Below are 20,591 nucleotides of genomic sequence, written 5' to 3' on the forward strand. Positions count from 1 at the left end.
TTTCAGATAAATGCTGTTCTTTTGAACTTTCTATTCATCAAAGAAACCTGAAAAAAAAATCTACTCAGCTGTTTTTAACAATAATGATAATAATAATGTTTTTTAAGCAGCAAATCTGAATATTAAAATGATTTCTGAAGCATCATGTGACTGGAGTAATGCTAAAAATTCAGTTTTGAAATAGGAATAAATCACATTTTTTAAATATATTCAAATAGAAAGCAGTTATTTTAAATAGGTAGGCTTGGTAAGCAGAAGAGTCTTCTTACAAATATTACAAATCTTACTGTTCAAAAACTTTTGACTGGTAGTGTATACTAAACAATAATAAATCAACACAGTTTATAAAAGCCCGTATTGCCCAGCAGTGTTTTAAAACTGTCTATCTTCTATCTTCTACGTTTACCGCTACTTATTTATAACCTCCAAGCCGTCTGACACAGTTGAGAGAAATGCAAGGATCTAGAATTATATAGAGAGGAACTGTGCTCATGTCTGTGAGAATTTGAGTTCGCTTCACTCTTGTTTTACTATATTCACTCCAGACATCAGCTCGAACATCTTAGTGACTCCTGTGAATGGAAAAATCCCTTGTGACAGAGAGTGAGAGAGCAGATGAGGAGAGCTGCTTGAATAATTGATTGAACAGCAAAGAGGATGAATATATGATGTAAATCATAAATAATTTTGGATTTCAAGGAATAGTTCATCCAAAAGTGAAAGTTCTGTCATCATTTACTCACTCAAACCCTTTTGACGTTCCTTTTCCATTTTTGTGCGAGGAACAGACTGAAAAGTCTTTGAAGCATCACAGTTTTTATCAGTATTGGCAATATTGACCTTTGATTATACTTGGTTAGATGTAGATAAGTGATAGTGTCCATATCTAATGTTGAATTATGTATTATGTACTGTTCCAGCCAGGAGAAGCTGCATGGTGACATGCTGTTTGTGTATGCGTGTGATTTTCCTCGGGGCTCCGGTTTAATATGTAGGAGTGTAAATTCAGTTTGATCCTAGCACACTGCTCATCTGTCTCTCTTGAGTCCTATCGGACAGGACTAGTTTTCCCTGAGGAGGTCAGGTGAATTTGTGCTTCGCAGACGTACTTTGTGATTTCAATCCTGTCAAAACACATCTGTGTTTATCTTTCACAACCTTGGTAAAGAGTAAATTACCTGCTGTTTTTGTGTAAACTCCAGGATCCTCTGAAAAATGTAATTCTGTCTGGACAGGAATGTCATTGATTGAGGATTATATTGAGATTTCTTTCACCACACGTCTTGTTTATTTTGACTTTAACTGTTACTGTAAATCTATGTTTCTCAATTGCTATGAACATAAAACAGTTTTTTTTAAATACAGTTTTAGTCAACCTGATCTCATGATGAAAACGTACCTGCAGGAACTTTTTCGCAAGGCGACATATTCGTGACATATTCAATGTGAGATGTCCACTGAATGGCACTAAAAGGTGTTTGTTGTTTTTTTCCCTTTGGAACAGATGAAGGTACTTTTCTTGTGACATTGGTTTTGTACGTGTCACCGCAGTTCTGACTTGAAATGTCCGTTAAGTGGCGCTATAACTCTAATGCTCCATGAAGTTTTAAAATAATGTGCCATCTGCACTACACCTAAACCAACCCGATAGTATGAACAAAAGCGAATGTGACGTAAAAACGCAATCGCAAGCATGCCGTTTAAGCATGTTTTTCGATCTCTCATCTTTCAGCTCTTTCATTGTAAGTCATGTTTTTCACAGGATTTGTACCCAAGGATTCTACATCCTAAGTCCAGTTCCGTGCCGGAAAGCGAAACATACAGTCGAGGTCAAAAGTTTACACCCCCCTTTTAGAATCTGCAAAATGTTAATTATTTGACCAAAATAAGAGGGATCATACAAAATGCATGTTATTGTTTTAGTACTGACCTGAATAAGATATTTCAGATAAAAAGATGTTTGCATATAGTCCACACGAGAAAATAACAGTTGAATTAAAAAAAATGACCCTGTTCAAAAGTTTACATCCCCTTAAAGCTTAATACTGTGTTGTTACTTGAATGTTCCACAGCTGTGTTTTTTTGTTTAGTGATCATTTTTTGTCCTGAAAAGTTAAACTCCCTGCTGTTCTTCAGAAAAAATCCTTCAGGCCCCACAATGTTTTTAGTTTTCCAGCATTTTTGTGTATTTGAACCATTTCCAACAATAACTATGATTTTGAGATCCATCTTTTCACTCAACTGAGGGACTCATATTTAACTATTACAGAAGGTTCAAACGCTCACTGAAGCTTAAGAAGGAGACTCAAGGGGATGTAAACTTTTGAACAGGGTCATTTTTATAAATTCAACTTTTCTTTTATGTGAAATATCTTATTCAGGTAAGTACTAAATAAACAATAACATGCATTTTGTATGATCCTTCTTATTTTGATAAAATTAACATTTTGCAGATTCTGAAAGGGGGATGTAAACTTTTGACCTCAACTGTATGGAGCTGTAATCATAACTGTGTACGAAAACGATTACAAGCGCTCGCTATTTTACCACCTCTAGTGTTAATTTCTGTTGGAAACTGCAGTGATATGTATTATTGGTACGTATTGGTACGATATGATTATTGATACTTATTTCGCATCTGACAAAAAAGTTCCCACAAGTACTTTTTCGTCATGAGATCAGCTAGGTTTTCATTTTTTCCTGTTTAATTCAGCGTGTTACTTTCCATTTCTTTATTTTTGGTCGAACATAGTTTCTACACCAGATTCCTGAATAAAAGTATTAACCTGCGGACCCCAAACATTTAAAATGTTGCGCTGTTTACTATTGTTGTAAGCTTTAACTGAGGTCATAGTCAAGACTGAAGTATGCGGCACACATTCATCAACGAGTTTCATTGAGTTTCTGACCACTGAGCCGTTCGAATTAACATACACAGGAAGAGACGGAGGAGCCCTTTGGAGTTCCCTTTGTAATCTAAAAGACAGTTCGACTGAACAGTGGCAGTAACATTACAGACAGGGATCGATCAATGAAATGATTACAGCGCTCTCCACTGTGAATCAGAATCCCATCTGAGAGTCTCTCTACAGCCATTTTCCACAGAGGAATTGCTGATTAAGGACATGCTTAAATAACAAACACTGTGGCTAGAGTGTAAATCGTTGTGTGGATCAAACCAGTGGTGCGCTGGAATATTTCCCTGGGTACCGTGTCGGGGATATAAGGATCCAGTCTTTGCAGCATAAAACTCAATTTAAAAGTTTGGTCGAAGTTTTTGAAAGAAAACTTACTTCAGTCTTCAGTGTCACATGATCCTTCAGAAATCATTCTAATATGCTGATTTGCTGCTCAAAAAAACATTTCTTTTTGTTATTAATGTTGAAAACAGTTGTGCTGCTTAATATTTTTGTGGAAAACATGGTACATTTTTATTTTCAGGATTCTTTGATAATAGAAAATTAAAAAATGAAAACAAACATTTTAAATGTTTTTACTAGGACTGCAAATCGATTAGTCGCGATTAATCGATTCAAAAGAAAAGTTTATGTTTACACACTATGTGTATTTATATATTAAGGAAAAATATATATGTTATATATACATAATAATAAATAATGCACAGTAGTGCACACACAAATAGTATGTAAACATAAACTTTCATTTTGAATCGATTAATCGCGACTAATCGTTTTCAGCCCTAGTTTTTCTGTTCACTTTTGATCAATTTAATGTTTCCTTGCTGAACTGGATAGTAAATTTAAAAAAATTATTCCGTCATTAATTAGTCACCCTCATGTTGTTCCAAACCCAAAAGACTTTCGTTCATCTTCAGAACACATTTTTGATGAAATCCAAGAGCTTTCTGACCCTGCATAGACAGCAATGCAACTGACACATTCAAGGCCCACAAGAGAAAAAAGGACATTGATAAAATAGTCCATGAGACATCAGAGGTTCAACCATATTTTTTTTTAAGCTACAAGGATACTTTTTTGTGCAAAGAAAACTAAAATAACAACTTTATTTAACAATTGAACCACTGTTGTCACAAGGACTATTTTAACTTTAGAAATCCTATAGAATTTTGTTTAGTTAATGTCAGCTTGTATGTGTTTTGATTTGAATCACAGACTATATACCATCCTTACAATCGATTTAAACCAGGTATCACACTGCAGTTCGAGCCACTGGCAAGTAAGCATTTTATTAGCTTGCCAAAGCCAATTTTTACTTGCATTTTGCACTTAGCGAGTGTTAATACGGGCCCTGCCGGTAGGTTGCAGGTTAATCAGAGGGTAGTACTCACAGTTGAGTACATAAGTGGCCTCATCTGAGTCTCAGCGCCACGCTAGCAGCTAGCTAAGCATGTTATTAGTGCCACTAGCATTGACCACCCTGGGGTATGAGGTTCCGGTCTGTTGTTAATAGCCGCCAGTGGAGTGTTGCCTGAGGTGAGCTCCAGGAAACAACACTAACAAGAGTAAGTTATCTTATATAGACATTTTCACACACAAATGTGTGTGTTAGCATACCGAATCGAGAAAGTATCTGGGAAGGCTAAAGTGAGTGTGTGTGTGGAGCCAGAGCTTTGCTCCTTTTCAGCTGAAGAAAGCTGTGTCTCCTTGGCAACCACAGAGAGCAGGAGCTTGCAGGCATGTGTGTGTGAGCAGTGTGTGTGTTTGCGTTGAGTCAAATTAGTCTGTGAACGTGTATCTCTGGTTGTGTGTGTATTTGCCCATCAGTGCAGACATGCATGCACTCACACACACACACACACACACACACACACACACACACACACACACACACACACACACACACACACCCTTTTCACTGCAGGGTTTATTTTTAGCACGTGTCTCTTATATAATCAGGGTGACACTGGGGAGAACATAGACTCTCTCCCTCTCCTTCCTCTTCACTCTTGATTTGGATATCTGTGTGTGTGTGTTGTGCGCAGATGAGACAGAGGTTTTCTTAGTTGCATATTTCTGGTGCAGTAATGATGCTCGAGAGTGTCTCTATGCCTGCAGGTCTGAATTACTGAATATAGACGAAAAGATGCTGCATAAACACAACCAATATGCACAGAACACCTCACAGACACACAACACTACCCCACTGACACAGGGCCCGCGTGGGAGGAGTGTGTGTGCAAGTTTATATTAGTTTTAAAATTACATTGATGTCCATCAATCAGCTCAGGGCCTGATGATAATTCACTGTGTTGTTGTTGTTGTTGTTGTTGTTAACTGACCTTCGATCATCTTCAGAACACAAATTAAGATATTTTTGATAAAATCCAAGAGCTGTCTGACCCTGCATAGGCACCAATGGCAACTACCACATTCAAGGCCCAGATAGGTAGTAAGGATATTGTTTAAAAAGTCCATGTGACATCAGTGGTTCAACCATAATTTTATGAAGCTATGAGAATAATTTGTGCAAAGAAATAAAAAATAATGACCTTTCTGGGCCTTGAACGTGTCAGTTGCATTGCTGTCTATGCAAGGTTGAGAGCTCTCAGATTTTTAGAAAATATTAAATTTTTGTTCAGAAGATATATGAAGATCTTACGGTTTTTTTATTTTTTACTTGAAATAAAGCTGAATTGAAATAAAATACATATTAAATAAAAAATGTTAAAATTATTAAATAAAAAAAATGAGAAATGCTGCTTTGGCAGCTAACTGAAATTATTTAATATGTTTAAGTTTGAGTACAACACTCTAAAACCGCTGGGTCAAAACAACCCAGTGGTTGGGTTAAATGTTTAATCCAACCTTCTGGGTAGCTTTATTAATCTAACTATTGCTTAAAATTACTGTATTTCTTGCTGAAAGTGAACCCAAAATAGGTTGGAAATTAACATTTATTAAAGGGGTCATTGGATCCTCACCGAGCTGAAACAGTTCGAATACGATCGCCATTGTGTGACTCAGGTGCAGGGGAAGACTCTAATTGAGCGATTGAGGTGTTCTGTTGTTGGATGTAATAATGAACATAGCAGTCGTCATTTACTCCCCACATCTGAGCCGCTTAAGAGGCAGAGGACAACGTTACTTTCATTTTTAAAAGGAAAGCGCCGATCCCGATCTACATATGCATCTTTGTTCATGTGAATCATTCGTGATGCAGCTTCACCCACCCTTGTTGGCAAGTTTCGGCGATAAACATGGCTAAATGCAGCTAAATTTATCTAAACACGGCTAAATGCGGCAAAAGTAAACATTACAGCTCATAATCCCACAGCAGAGAGGGGTAGGGCAAGCAGAGCTCATTTGCATTTAAAGGGCCCATGCAATAAAATGAGCTGATATTTTGCAGAGCTGATTTCGACAAGGTCAAAGAGTGTTTTTTTTTACAGTACTATTGCAAATTTTTTAAACAAAGTATATTAGAGACTTTTCATTAAGACCCTAAAGAATCACATACTTGTGAAAATGGGCATCTGATGACCCCTTTTAAAATGTTTAATAATTTTTTTTTTAATTGGTTATTTAAAAAATTGTTCACCTTTTGATTATTTCTGGTGCCTCTAGTAATCATGTGTCTGATTTTTTTTTAAATGTACAACCTAATTAGGGTTAATTTTAAGCAAGAAATATAGTCCTTTTTAAACACTAGTTGAGTTAAATAAAACTACCGAAAATGTCAAAAACCAGCCAGTCACTGAGTTTGTCCGTATTTCACCCAGCACTGGGTTGTTTTTAAAGGAATAGCTCACCCAAAAAATGAAAATTCTGTCATGAATTACATACTGTAATGTCGTTACAAACCCATAAGACCTTTGTTCATCTTTGGAACACAATTTAAGATATTTTTGATGAAATCCGAGAGCTTTCTGACCCTACATAGACAGCAACACAACTGAAACGTTCAAGGACCAGAAAAGTAGTAAGGACATTGTTAAAGTAGTCCATGAGACATCAGTGGTTACACTGTAATTTTACGAAGCTACAAGAATACATTTTGTGCGTAAATAAAACAAAAATAATGACTTTATTCAACAATTCCTTTCTTCCAAGTCACGTCCTTCGCCATTATCAAGAGTACCATGACGCATGAGAGGAGGTGAATTGGAGAAGAAGAATTGTTGAATAAAGTTGTTATTTTTTTTTTCTTTGCTCACAAAAAGAATCCTCATAGCTTCATAAAATTATGGTTGAACCACTGATGTCACATGGACTATTTTACAGCTTGTTTTTCCTTACTATGTTTCTGGACTTGGGAACATTTCAATTGTGTTGCTGTCTATGTAGGGTCAGAAAGCTCTCGGATTTCTTCAAAAATATCTTGTAATATTCCTTGCAGGTTTGGAACGACATGAGGGTGAGTAATTGATGAGAGAATTTAAATTTTTGGGTGAACTATCCCTTTAACCCAGCTTTTTTCAGAGTGTAGTTTTACACAAAAATAAATAAAGATAAATAGAAATATTAAAAAAAATATATACAAAAGCAGATAACAAATGACTAAAATGAAAATGTAAAAATACACATAATTCAATTAGTAAATACTTTAATAATGTGTAAATTATATTAAAATAAGACTGTATGCTGTGCATTTTGTAGAAGGTAATCTGGGTATTCCATGCAAATGTCTCACGTGCCAAGGACAGTACATTCCATGGAATACTGTATTCCATAATCCCAAGCACTCAGCTTGACCTTTCATTTTTAGTGTGACAAATGAACCAGAAGCAACAGTAAATGCCATTTGAACATGTGTCTTTTGACTCATAATTTGGTTGGACTGGCAAAAGTTAGCGTTTTTACATAAAACTAGTACATAAACAAATAAACACCAAAATAACAATCCACCTACCCTGGAAATCCAGAGGTCTCGCGAGAGCACAATTTGAATCGTCTCTGCAAGACACTCTGACATCGAGCAATGATGCACGTTACTGCATTACTTAAGCAGTTCTGGGAACCAATCAAATCGGTGTATCTGATGTAGGCAGGACAGAGGCGAGCTAAACTGATGACGACAGCGCTACGACGTCCGGAATGAAGATGGCTACACGTGAACACCAGTTGTTTGAAACGGCTTTGGCCGCTACAATGAACGAGTTAGACTTGGCTTTTCATATAAAAGAGGAACAGAAAACCGCGCTAGAATCGTTCCTTTGCAAGAAGGACGTTTTTGCTGTTTTGCCGACTGGATACGGCAAGAGTTTAATCTATCAGTTAGTGTGTATCACCGTGTATTGTTGTGATTGGTCGTGGCGTTATCCAATTGCGTGCAGTGAGAGTTTCAAATGCATGCTTGGTGCCGCCCCTCAAGTTAGGCTCTTTTCATTGCTCGATGCCAGACCCTTAATCTTAATAGATTAGGGTCTGGATTTTTTCCAGGCTACAATCCACCTTATTTTTCACGAAAAAATGAGTGTGGCCATTTGTAAATGTTATGGGTCTGGGATCCGGTCTCATCAGCGTCCAGCTATTTTTAGCTGTACAAAGCAGCTCGTTTTGCTGCCTAATATTGTAAACTGTTGTGTCTTACCATATTTCAATGTATTATTTTAATTATGAACATACTGGTTTGTAGTGCAAATAGTTTTACTGTTTACTGCACGTTGTTATTCTGCTCGTTATTTCCCTATATCGGCTAATGAACTGAAGTCTCACCCATAGGCTTACTTCCGCATTGAAGAAAAAGGTGGATATATAAATGTTAGCGATTATGAACTCTTACTTCATTTATTTTGGTCTTTCAATTCTTTTTATCTTCTCAGTTTGCTCCTGCTTTTTTCTTTCTCCCACTCTAGATCTGTTAACCTGAGAAATTTAGCCTCCACTGTATCTGAACACATCATTTTCAGCTGAACCCTTGATTAGCCGGTTCAGGTGCGTGTTTGATTAGAGACTCTGTGTGCGCTAAAATATCTCAGGTTTAGATTTGTACGAATAAATTAATTAGGAAATTCAAACACAAAATGTCCCACTGCTTATCATGGGCACAGCTGTTTAGGGCACAATTCTCATTAACGTGAGCAAGATTTTATTATTTTTCACTGTATTACGCTTGGTTAGGACATGGTGTAAAGCTGTGTTCAGACAGGGAGTAAAAATATTTTTTTTTATGATATATGCAACTAAAACTTGTGTTTTTGTAATATTGTCAAAAATAAGTCAAAAAGCATATGAATTGTAAAATTTGCCAGTCCACATTTGCCATATAGAGAGTTTGCACTTATGTCAAGGTTTGGTCAGTTACCCGGATGCACAGCCATATTGGATGCACTGCGTGGATTGTACGGTTAATGTACTACTGAATACATAGTTCTGCTAATTTATGTTGTCTAAATCATGGAAAAAGTGTGTGGAAGCTGCTAAGGACTTAGTAAGCTGGAAAGGGCGCAATATTTGGAGAAACTTAATAGGTGGTAAAGATATGTACAAGCAGTATTAATTAAGATATTAGCCTAATATTTCGCCTACCTGACCAGAAATAATAAGAACAAACACAAATTTTGCCAAGATTCTTTTTCTGGAAATCCTGGTTCTGTTTGGCCAACCACAAACGCCTTTTGTTCCCCAGACAGTTTTTTGCACTCTTCTTCTTGATTTGTTATAACTTTTGGCATCCTATCGTACATTTTTGACATTTTAACGTAAATGTTTTTTTCCTGTTATGACCGATTAGTACAGCCCAAAACATGGCAATAATTGACCATTTTCAGCCATTGACCAATATGAGAGTTGTCTGGTTCAGTGGCATTGTTACGTGTCGTAAAAACACTCTGTGTAGTTTGTATGATAAAAAAATTGATTTTAAAAATGTTTTTTCAGTCTAAATTGTTATATTTCAAGTGTGTGTTTTTTTTTGTTGTTGTTCATGAATCCATTTGACTAACACAGAGACAGCTGTGTCTGATTTCATTTATTTCCACTCACATGTGGCGTTCACTATGTATGATTGAATGAACGACTAAGTGGTCTTGAAAACTGGATATGCATGAACGTAAATGCATTTTCCTCACACAGCCCACAACATGACAAGATGAATGGACTTGAATGTTATTCAGCTTTTCTTTCTACTTTGACTGCTACTGCTATATTGTCTCTTGCTGTTGTACTGACTTTATCCAAAGGTAATTATACCGTATATTGACTACACAGGTTGCTCCAGTTTTACTACTTGCAAAATGAGTGTGTGAAACGAGCGCAGAAGGTTTGGGGCGGTGTGAACAAAGCATTTGAGATCGATCAATCAATCTCTAATATTTCTTTTATGTCTACAGTAGACGACATTTGTAGTCAGGTCTACTAAGAAATATATTGATTGTGTTTTGTCAGTTCAAGAAAACGATAGTAACCTTGGCTGAAGTGGGGAGCATTAGAGCAGATAGAAATAACAAACCTCAAATATCATGATTTAAAGGGATAGTTCATTTAAAAATAAAATTTTGTCAATAATTACTCACCCGTATGTCGTTCCAAACCTGTAAGACCTTCGTTCATCTTCAGAACACAAATTAAGATATTTTTTATTTTTGACCCTGCATAGAAAGCAATGCAACTGACTCGCTTTAGGCCCAGAAAGGTTGTAAGGACATCACAAAAATAGTCCATGTGACATCAGTGGTTCAATTGTAATTTTATGATGCTATGAGAATACATTTTGTGCACAAAGAAAATTACTTTATTCAGTGGTGGAATTCTCCTGAACGTGTGTCGAAATTGTTGAATAAAGTTGTTGTTTTTGTTTTCTTTGCGTACAAAACGTATTCTCATTGCTTCAAAAATTACTGTTTAACCACTGAAATCTCATGGACTATTTTAACAATGTTCTTCCTACCTTTCTGCGCCTTGAACTTGGTAGTTGTGTTACTGTCTATTAGGGGTGGAACGGTTCACAGAAGTCACGGTTCGGTTCGTACCTCGGTTCAGACGTCACGGTTCGGTATGATTTCGGTACAGTGGAGGGAAAAGCAAAACAAAAATGCAGAAGGCAATTAGATGTATTTCCACTCACATACCCAACAACCGCTGAACAACGGCAACACACAGTCCTCGTCTTTTCCACCACTCTCTCGCCTGTACTACTGTAACTGACTGGAAAAGCGAAGTTTTCCCAAACTTGCGATCTAAGGGGCCGTTCGCTTTCTTCCTGATCAACAAAGCGCTCGGGCGCTTGCGCTCCGGAAGCGTCTGCCGTTTCTAAGCAACCATCAGCTGCGCTCTAGCTCCAAGCCTATGCGTCTCCATGCATTGTTTCTTCTATTAGCGTCAAAATAATGGGGGCTTGACAAATCAAAGTTCAGGAAATCCCTGGACCACAATGATGGACCGTCGAGCTGACAAAAAATTGCAGAGTGCCAGAGAATGTAGACGGGCTCTGATAGACCGCATACATAGGCGGAGCTCGGCTGCATCGACGCCAATCAGAGCTTCAGAGCTAAAGCGGGGCTAAATATTAGCTGTCCCTAAAGAACCCGCGTATCTAACAGTAGTTCCGCATTACATTAATTATTTTGCAGGCAAGTTTTTTTTTTATTTTCATACCGTGTATTCTCCGTTTAAATTCATGCACCGAACCGTGACCCCCGTACCGATTCGGTTCGAAACGAATACATGTACCGTTCCACCCCTACTGTCTATGCAGGGTCAGAAAGCTCTCAGATTTCATCAAAAATATCTTAATTTGTGTTCTGAAGATGAACGAAGGACTTACGGGTTTGGAACAACATGAGTGTAAGTAACCAATGACAGAATTTTCATTTTTGGGTCAACTATTCCTTTAACGATGTTAAATTTAAGTTGATGTGGGTTTTAGGATGGAGTTGACTGGACTGTCATAAACTGGAATCACAGATTCCCTTTCTAACAGGTTTCTAAGTGGGAAGAGCCTGTTGGGCAGTGTGAATATGTGGGTAGTGAGAATGTGATTTTTTTTTTTTTTTTAGTTTTGATGATGGCATGAGGACCAGAAGAAGATAGGGAATGAAGTGGAGATTGACGAATGTGATATCTAAAAGCATGTCAAATAGTGGTTGCATATCATGGTGGAATTCAGCAAATATGCACTAAGAATGCCACAAGAAGCAACATTCTAGTGTTTGTACTTTGTAGCATGGCAGGGAGCAAAAGCAGCAGCAAGTGCCTGGAGTTGTTATGGCAACCAGAAACATTCCAAGCAGATTTGCTGATAGATGTTCTAGACTGAAGGTATCGGCAAACCAGCTTGCGATGGCAATGAAACAGTTCTGCAGTGTGATTCTGTTGAAAATCATGAATAATGCCAGAGACTGTAGACAGCTGAAACATGGTGGTATTTATGCTTTTTAGTGCCAGTGAAACCGGGACTGTCTCAGGTAAACAGGACGTCTGGTCATCCTAGATCACATTTCGGAATGCAGCGGTCCGTGAAAGTGTGTTTCAGGCTTAAGATTCCATTTAGCTCCCAGAATAGGAAAAGAACAGGGAGGAATGTTGTCTTTTCAGATTTTGAGCACGTGTGCAAGGTTTAGATTCATTAGTGGTGAGCTCAGGCAGTCTGCCGAGTCACTAGAGCTCGGAGCAGGTGGAGCAGCCACGGTAGGGATTTTTTTTTTTTTTTTTTTTTTACTATACAGGAATAAATCTTGTTTACTATAAATCCTTTACTTAGCATGCACACTCAAACACACACACACACACACACACGGGTCTTGGGTATGAGATTGTTAAAGGGATAGTTCACCAAAAGATGAAAATTACTTACCCTCATGTTGTTCCAAACCCATAAGAACTTTGTTCGTCTTCGGAACACAAATCAAGATATTTTTAATGAAATCCGTGATTCAACTATAATTTTATGAAGCTACAAGAATACTTTTTGTCAGCATCACAATGCATGCTTGTGGTGTTGCTGACGTAGAATGCGAGGTGGCGAAAGATTTGGGAGGAAGAATTATTGAATAAAGTTTTTTTCCGCACAAAAAGTATTCTTACAGCTTCAGAAAATTACGGTTGAACCACTGATGTCACATGGAGTATTTTAAAAGGATTTAGAATAGAAAACTGGAGTGTATGATAGACATTTTTGTATTAAATGTGTTTTTTTAATTGAAATGACTTGTACATGAATTATACATAAACCTTTTAGAACAATTTATAAACAAAAAGCACTGAACACATAATGCTGAGAAAGATGGAAAGGCTAAGTTTACCCTTCACTTAGAATTGTAACATTTTGATATAAAATATTTTATAATTATTAGTTCAGCATAAAATGAAACTTCTGTCATTATTATTTTCTTACTATTATAAGGCTTGAAATGACTTATATAATGTAAGTCATACAGACTTTCTTTATTATACTTACACTACCAGTCAAAAGTCTGCTTATTCAAGTCTGCATTTATTTGATCCAAAGTACAGCATAAACAGTACAATTCTGAAATGTTTTTACTATTTAAAATAACTCTTTTCTATTTGTATTTCTATTAATACTTTTATTTAGCAAGGATGCTTTAAATTGATCAAAAGTGATGATAAAGACATTTATAATGTTACAAAAGAATTCAATTTTAGATAAATGCTGTTCTTCTGAACTTTCTAGTCATCAAAAACCTGAAATAATTCAGCTGTTTTTTTGGGTCAAATAAGACTTCCTTAAAAAACATTAAAATCTTACTGTTCAAAAATGTTTGACTGGTAGTGTATATGTTTTTTTATGTTTTGTTACTCAAGATTTCTATTTTAAGTAAATGATATTCTTTTGAACTTTTTATTCATCAAAGAATCCTGGGGGGAAAAAAATTTCACTCTTTCCACAAAAACATTAATGTTTACAACTGTTTTCAACATTGATAATATACGTTATAATAAATGTTTTTTGAGCATCAAATCAGCATATTAGGATGATTTCTAAAAAAATCATGTGACACTAAAGACTGGAGTAAGTGTGCTAAAATTTCAGATAATTGTACAGTTCCTTTAAGGACATTTATGATGGAGACACAAAAATGGACTGCATGGTAGGAATGACCTACATCAGATCACAGACCAAACACACAGCCCTAGTCTCCTGTCACAGTCTCTCTTTGTGCGTGTTAGTGTGTGTGTGTGTGTGTGTGTGTGTGTGTGTGTGCGCGTCGTCTCTCTTTTTGCTGTGTGAGAGTGAGTGAGAGAGTCTGAGAGGACGTTTGAGTATAATGTGTCCGCTAATGGAGGGGAAACAGGGCAGAGCAGAAGGGAATGAGAACATGAGTATGTTAGACTGAAAGACATATTAGAGAGAGATGAAGCGGCGTGGGTCTGCGGACAGCTGTACTGTGAGTAACTGATCCGAATGGAGGGAGGGGGATGTTCACAGGTCTAACATGCGCAAACACACACACAGTAACTCTCATTGAAACACAGCTGAAACAGGTGTTACTCACAGTCACAGAGAAACCAGGTCAACATCAATCACATGCTGAGTTATAAATACACACACACATGCTGAGAATTTAGCAATGAAAGAGTGACAGGAGTGTGAGAGAGAAATGGATGTTACAGATAAGAGGTGTTAAGAGATTGATTCTTTAAATAAACACTCATGTAGGCTGATCAACAATTTGTCAATGTTGGGCTACCGCTGTGTTGCTAGCTATCAACTACTCTATAGAGAAATTAGCTAAGCTAAGGTGAAAGCTAGCCTTTAGAGAATTAGCTTGCTATATTTACGATACTTTATAATTCTTCATAGATTTTCATCTAATAAAATGTTTATTGAAGAGCCAAAAACATCTCCAAAAAGACAGCAGAAATTATTATTGGCTGTTTTTATCTATGTACATTACCAGTCAAAAGTTTTTGAACAGTAAGTTTTTTTTATGTTTTTTAAAGAAGTCTCTTCTGCTCACCAAGCCTGCATTTGTTTGATCCAAAGTACAGCAAAAACAGTAAAACTTTGAATTATTTTTACTATTTAAAATAACTGTTTTCTATTTGAATACTGTATGTTTTAAAATGTTATATATTGCTGTGATCAAAGCTAAATTCAGCATCATTACTCCAGTCTTCAGTGTCACATGATCCTTCAGAAATCAATCTAAAATACTGATTTGCTGTTCAAGAAACATTTTTATTATTATTATTATCAATATTTAAATAAATATTTATTTTTTCCTGGATTTAATTCAGGATTCCTTGATGAATAGAAAGATCCAACGATCAGCATTTATCTGAAATAAAAAGCCTTTTGTAACATTATACAGTATATCATTCAAAAGGGTTTTTTTTTTGGGGGGGGGGGGGGTAGAAATTAATACTTTTTGTTTTTTAAGCAGCAAATCAGAATATTAGAACGATTTCTGAAGGATCATGTGGCTGGAGTAATGATGCTAAAAATTCAGCATTGAAACCAGATAATAAATTACATTTTAAAATATATTAAAATAGAAAACAGTTATTTTAAATAGTAAAAATACTTCAGAATTGTACTGTTTTTGCTGGATCAAATAAATGCAGGCTTGGTGCGCAGTAGAGACATCTTCAAACAACATTAAAAATCAAAAAGTTGGTAGTGCACAAATACTACCATTCAAGGTTAGTGTCAGTAACATTTTATGTTTTTGAAAGAAGTCTCCATTACAAGGCTCCATTTATTTGATTAAAAATACAGTAAAACAGTAATATTGTAAATTATTAATATTACAGTTTTCTATTTAATTGTTTTAAAATGTAATTTATTCCTGTGATGTCTTCAGTGTCACATTATTCTTCAGAAGTCATCATAATATGCTGATTTTGTGCTTAAGAAACATTTCTTATTAATATTAATGTTGAAAACATTTTTTTTTTTCAGAATACTTTGATGAATAAGAAGTTACTCAAAAACTTTATTTTGAATTAGAAAACATTTGTAAAGTATTAACATATTTAACAAGCTTCACAAGCAGGTGTTAAAACTAAAGGCCTTCTTTATAGCTGTAAATTGATGGAGTGCATTTGCATTGGTTTTGTTTCAGTTGACTGTTCACTCGAATGTGTGATTCATTTGCAAATTGGGCATTGTTAATTCTGTTTCTCGACTGCTGAAATATTGTCACAGAAAGTGAAATTTGTTTGTCAACAATACAGCTACATATAATAAAACAACGTTGCAATTGTAAACTGCATGATTTCAAATAGCAGTGTTACAGCCTCACTATTGAGAAATGTAATTCAAATACTAACTTTATTTTCAATACTAATAATATTATTAATAACGCTACAAACTACAAACACCTGATTTACCTGAAACCCACATACTGTTTTATCTTGCAGCTAATGTGATTGATGTTACAAGACAGCTAGGGGGATGACTCATAGAAAGATGATATAGTGTGTTTGCATGGCCTGTTTGACCTCTGACCTCAGGACAGCCCACTGACCCCTCTCTTGATCAGTGACCCCTGATGTTGTGTTTTTCTCTCTCTTCCTCTCGCAGTAAAACCGTACAGGTTAAAATCATCGATGATGAGGAGTATGAAAAAAACAAAAACTTCTATCTGGAGCTAGCAGAACCTCGCATGGTGGACATGAGCCTTCAGAAAGGTAAAACGCACACACAGTGTATAGAAAGATCACGTCCTATGACCATCGTCCTCTTTCACTGTTCATTTAATCTATTCACTCATTTCTAAATTTATTTTCATTCATCCAGTGACTCTTTATCAGGTCATGTTTATGTCTTCATGTTGGGTCTTGTTGTTATTTGAGATTCACATACAGTATCTTTCAAAGGTTTGGAGTAGGGCTAGATGATTCATCGAAAAGTAAAAGAAAGAACCTCTAACCGACCTAATTTTATCATGCCGGTTGTTTCAGTTTTTTAATCCTGTTAATACTTTAATGCCTGCATTTATTTGATCCAAAGTACAGAAAAAACAGGAATTTAAAAAATATTTTTACTATTTAAATGTAGTTTTTTCCTGTGATCAAAGCTACATTTTTAGCATCATTACTCCAGTCTTTAGTGTCACATGATCCTTCAGAAATCATTTTAATATGCTGATATTCTGTCCAAGAAAGAAGGAATTATAGAAATTAATACTTTTATTTAGTATTTAATATTTTATTTTATTTGTTTGATCAAATAAATGCACCCTTGTGGACCATAAAGACTTATTGCAAAGACATTAAAATAACATAATTATTCCAAACTTTTGAATAGTGGTGTATATCTGCTTTCACTGCATTTTGACTATAATTATACTTTTTTATTACTCTATAAATGGAAGCTACCAGTAGAGGGAACCCCAGATGACCCCACAGGTTCAAATATAGCCAATGTAAAGAAGTGGTCTACTCATAGAAAAATAAATGAGAAAAAAATATGTTTATATCCACATTTTTCTTCCCGTAAAAGTGAGTGTGGCCATTTGTAAATTTTATGGGTGTGGTTTCTGGTCTCATCCGCGCCCAGCTATTTTTAACTGTATAAAACCTTGTTTTGCTGCTTGATATTGCAAAACGGTGTGTCTTACCATGTTATTTTAATGTATTATCTTAATTATGAACACACTGGTTTGTAGTGCAAACAGTTTTTCCGTTTACTGCACGTTGTTATTCTTCTCGTTATTTCTCTATAGCGGCTAATGAACAGAAAGTCTCACCCATAGGCTTACTTCTGCACTGAAGCAAAAGGAGGATACATTATTAACATTTAAGGTTAACCAACAGTTTCTGAGATTCCCAATTCAAGTAGATAGGATGCCTATTGCCTAGATAAAAAATAGCTACCCAGCGGCATGGCCAAGATGGCCGCCGAGCGGATTGACTTGCCTTAAGGGGACTTTGACTCAAAGCACATGAATTCAATGAAGACCCACAGGGCTCAGCTCTCAAACTGACTCATCTCCGACTCACACAAGAAATGCTGCGATGACGTTTTTGTATTGCTTTAAAAATGGCAACGTTCCTGTCTTTGTCTTCCAGGTTTTATATAGTTTCCTAAATGTCTGGAGATTATTGTTTAGGAAACTATATGAAGGATTAGCTGGCAGTGTTGCTTTTTCACTCACTTCTTTGGAGTTTCAGTATACAATGACCTTAAATGCCAGTGTGGGAACTCAAAGAGTGTGAGAAATGAATACAAACAGGCACAAACGCGCACACACACACACACACACACACACACACACACACACACCTCAAGTAGTCAAGTGTGTCTTTCAATATCTCTCCATAAATCAGGCAGACGTGGTCAATGCTACCAGCACGCACACCGCAGTGCTGCAGTACTGTGTACGTGTGTGTGTGTGTGTGTGTGTGTGTGTGTGTGTGTGTGTGTGTGTGTGTGTGTGTGTGTGTGTGTGTGTGTGTGTGTGTGTGTGTGTGTGTGTGTGTGTGTGTGTGTGTGTGTTTGCATGTATGCATGTGTCCTTGTCCCAGTATTATACCCTTCAGAAAGAATGAGAGATGAAGAACAGCTGGTCCTCTCTGTTTGAGCTCCCATCTCGCCTGGACAACATTAAACAACCTACTTATTAACTTACCTAAGCCCACAAAAACAACATGTTGGCTTGTCTCCTCACTTGTGTGCTTGTAAACAAGCAGTTTATTAATTATTCAGTAGATGTTTCTTTATTTTCATGCCAACGTGAATTTGAGTAAGATTAAATTTTTTTATTTAGATAAATCAGGGGGGTGGAAGTTCCTCAAAGTCAGATATATGCGCATTCATAACTATACTTTGTTTGACAACCAATAATAAGCAAAATATGAACATTCTAAGTCTGTTTCCAAGCTAAAATGCAAAGTTCTGATTCTTATAATTCCGGATCTTTGATGATTCAGTGAACAATTCTAGTAATTTAGTGAATTTAGTGTTCATCTGAAACAACTCTTTAATTACTCATCTTCATGCCTTTCCAAACAAACACTTATAATTTTCCTTTCATCTTTATTACTTAAATTTAGCAACCAGTCTGACTCACTCAAGGTTTTTTGATTTGAGCGTTTTATTTTTGAACACTGTTTGCGCTGGTATGATTCACGCTGTAGATTCAGTAACGCAAGTCGTCTTTTGCAGACAGATAAAACATTGTATCAAATAGGTTGTAGGTGTTTTTGACACTGAACCTGCAATAGAAGACACATCACTTGTCCTACATCAACACATGACTTTAGAAATGCTGATCCTCTGCTGTCGCTGCAAAATATGTGAGAGTGGTTGAGGGATCTAAAGAAACCTTCCCAGCTTTATACATCTAAATACAGGATGCTTTCTTTGGCATTGAACCCTCTTATACACCAGCTGGATAAATATAAAAATGTGGCGGTGGAGATGGTTGTGAAGAAGCTGGGTGAGACAGACAGGAAATCTGTGAGACAGGAGAAAGTTAGAGAGAGACAGGTGAGCAATGAAAACAGATGGGAAATAGTGAGGAGAGAAAAACAGGAAAGGGAGAGGGTCAACATGGTTCATATTACTCAGTTTTTGATCAATTCTTTTTTTTTTCTTTTTGTTTAGTCATCTTTTTTGTCTTTGGACATGTCTTTTTATTTTTATTTTTAAATTTTGAATAATTATTTTGTCAAAAACATTAAATGTAGTTATTTAATTGTTTTAGTCATAACATTTTTTAGGAAAAAAAACATGCAAAAATATTTTGAATTTATTGACATTTAGCAAAAAAAGAAGGGAGTAAGAGGCAGAAAACAGGATAAAGCTGGTGAGAGACAGGTGAGCAATGAAAAAAGATGGGAAATAGTGGGGAGAGAAAAACAGGGTCAACAATGTTCACTTTACACCATTTTTTAAAATAAATTATGATTTTATTTCTTTGTTTTAGTTTTTTTTTTTTTGTTGAAAAACATGCAAAAAGATAGAAATATTTAATTTTTTGTTTGGAATTTTTATGTTTTGTTACAAAATATTATTCTTTTGACAAAAAGTCATTAAATGTTGTCATATTTAGTGACTTTAGTCCATTTTTCTTAATTTAGTGATTAAAAAATGTAATGCAAAATTTGTGGGGAAAAATATCTTTTATTTAAAATATTTAATTTTGTATTTATTTAAACATATATTGACATTTAGCAAAAAAAATTGTCTTTTGATAAATATAATGAAAGACAGAAAATATATTTTTGTTTAAAAATATTTTTTAAAAAGTAAAAATATTTGACAATTTTATTCTTTTGACAAAAAAAATCATTAAATGTAGAAAAGCTGTGAGACAGAAGAAAGTTGGAGAGAAACATGTAAATGATGAAAAAAGACGGGAAATAGTGAGGAGAGAAAAACAGGGTCAGCAATGTTCATTTTACACCATTTTTTAATAAATTATGATTTTTTGTTCTTTGTTTTAGTCATATTTTTGTTTTGAAAAATATTATGAAAAAAGACAGAAATGTTTAATTATTTTAAAAAGTAAAAATGTTACAAAATATTTACAAATATAATTCTTTTGAGAAAAAAAATAATTAAATGTAATCATATTTTATGATTTTAGTCCATTATACTTAATTTAATGATTAAAAAATTTAATGCAAAATTTGTGGGGACAAAAATGATGCAAAAATATTTTTCATTTTGTATTCATTTAAACATGTATTGACATGTTTAAAAAAATATATATAATATATATATATATATATATATATATATATATATATATATAT

The 20,591-nt window shown here is 35.4% G+C and overlaps 1 protein-coding gene across 10 annotated transcripts in view; it reads left to right on the top strand.

The window, feature by feature from the left end:
• The window catches only part of slc8a3 (solute carrier family 8 member 3), a 45,596-nt gene that overhangs the window by 10,862 nt on the left and 14,143 nt on the right, over positions 1 to 20,591 (top strand). For 5 of the 10 annotated variants that reach the window (XM_073833778.1, XM_073833779.1, XM_073833780.1 and 2 more), the window contains exon 2: positions 16,411 to 16,517. In XM_073833778.1, the coding sequence (XP_073689879.1) occupies positions 16,411 to 16,517 (107 nt within the window). Of the gene's footprint in view, positions 1 to 16,410; positions 16,536 to 19,348; positions 19,387 to 20,157; positions 20,172 to 20,591 lie in introns of all 10 variants that reach the window. The other 5 variants (XM_073833772.1, XM_073833774.1, XM_073833773.1 and 2 more) reach the window with 4 other exon arrangements.

Source organism: Garra rufa, chromosome 2 (genome assembly GCF_049309525.1).
Source record: "Garra rufa chromosome 2, GarRuf1.0, whole genome shotgun sequence".
Taxonomy (NCBI): domain Eukaryota; kingdom Metazoa; phylum Chordata; class Actinopteri; order Cypriniformes; family Cyprinidae; genus Garra; species Garra rufa.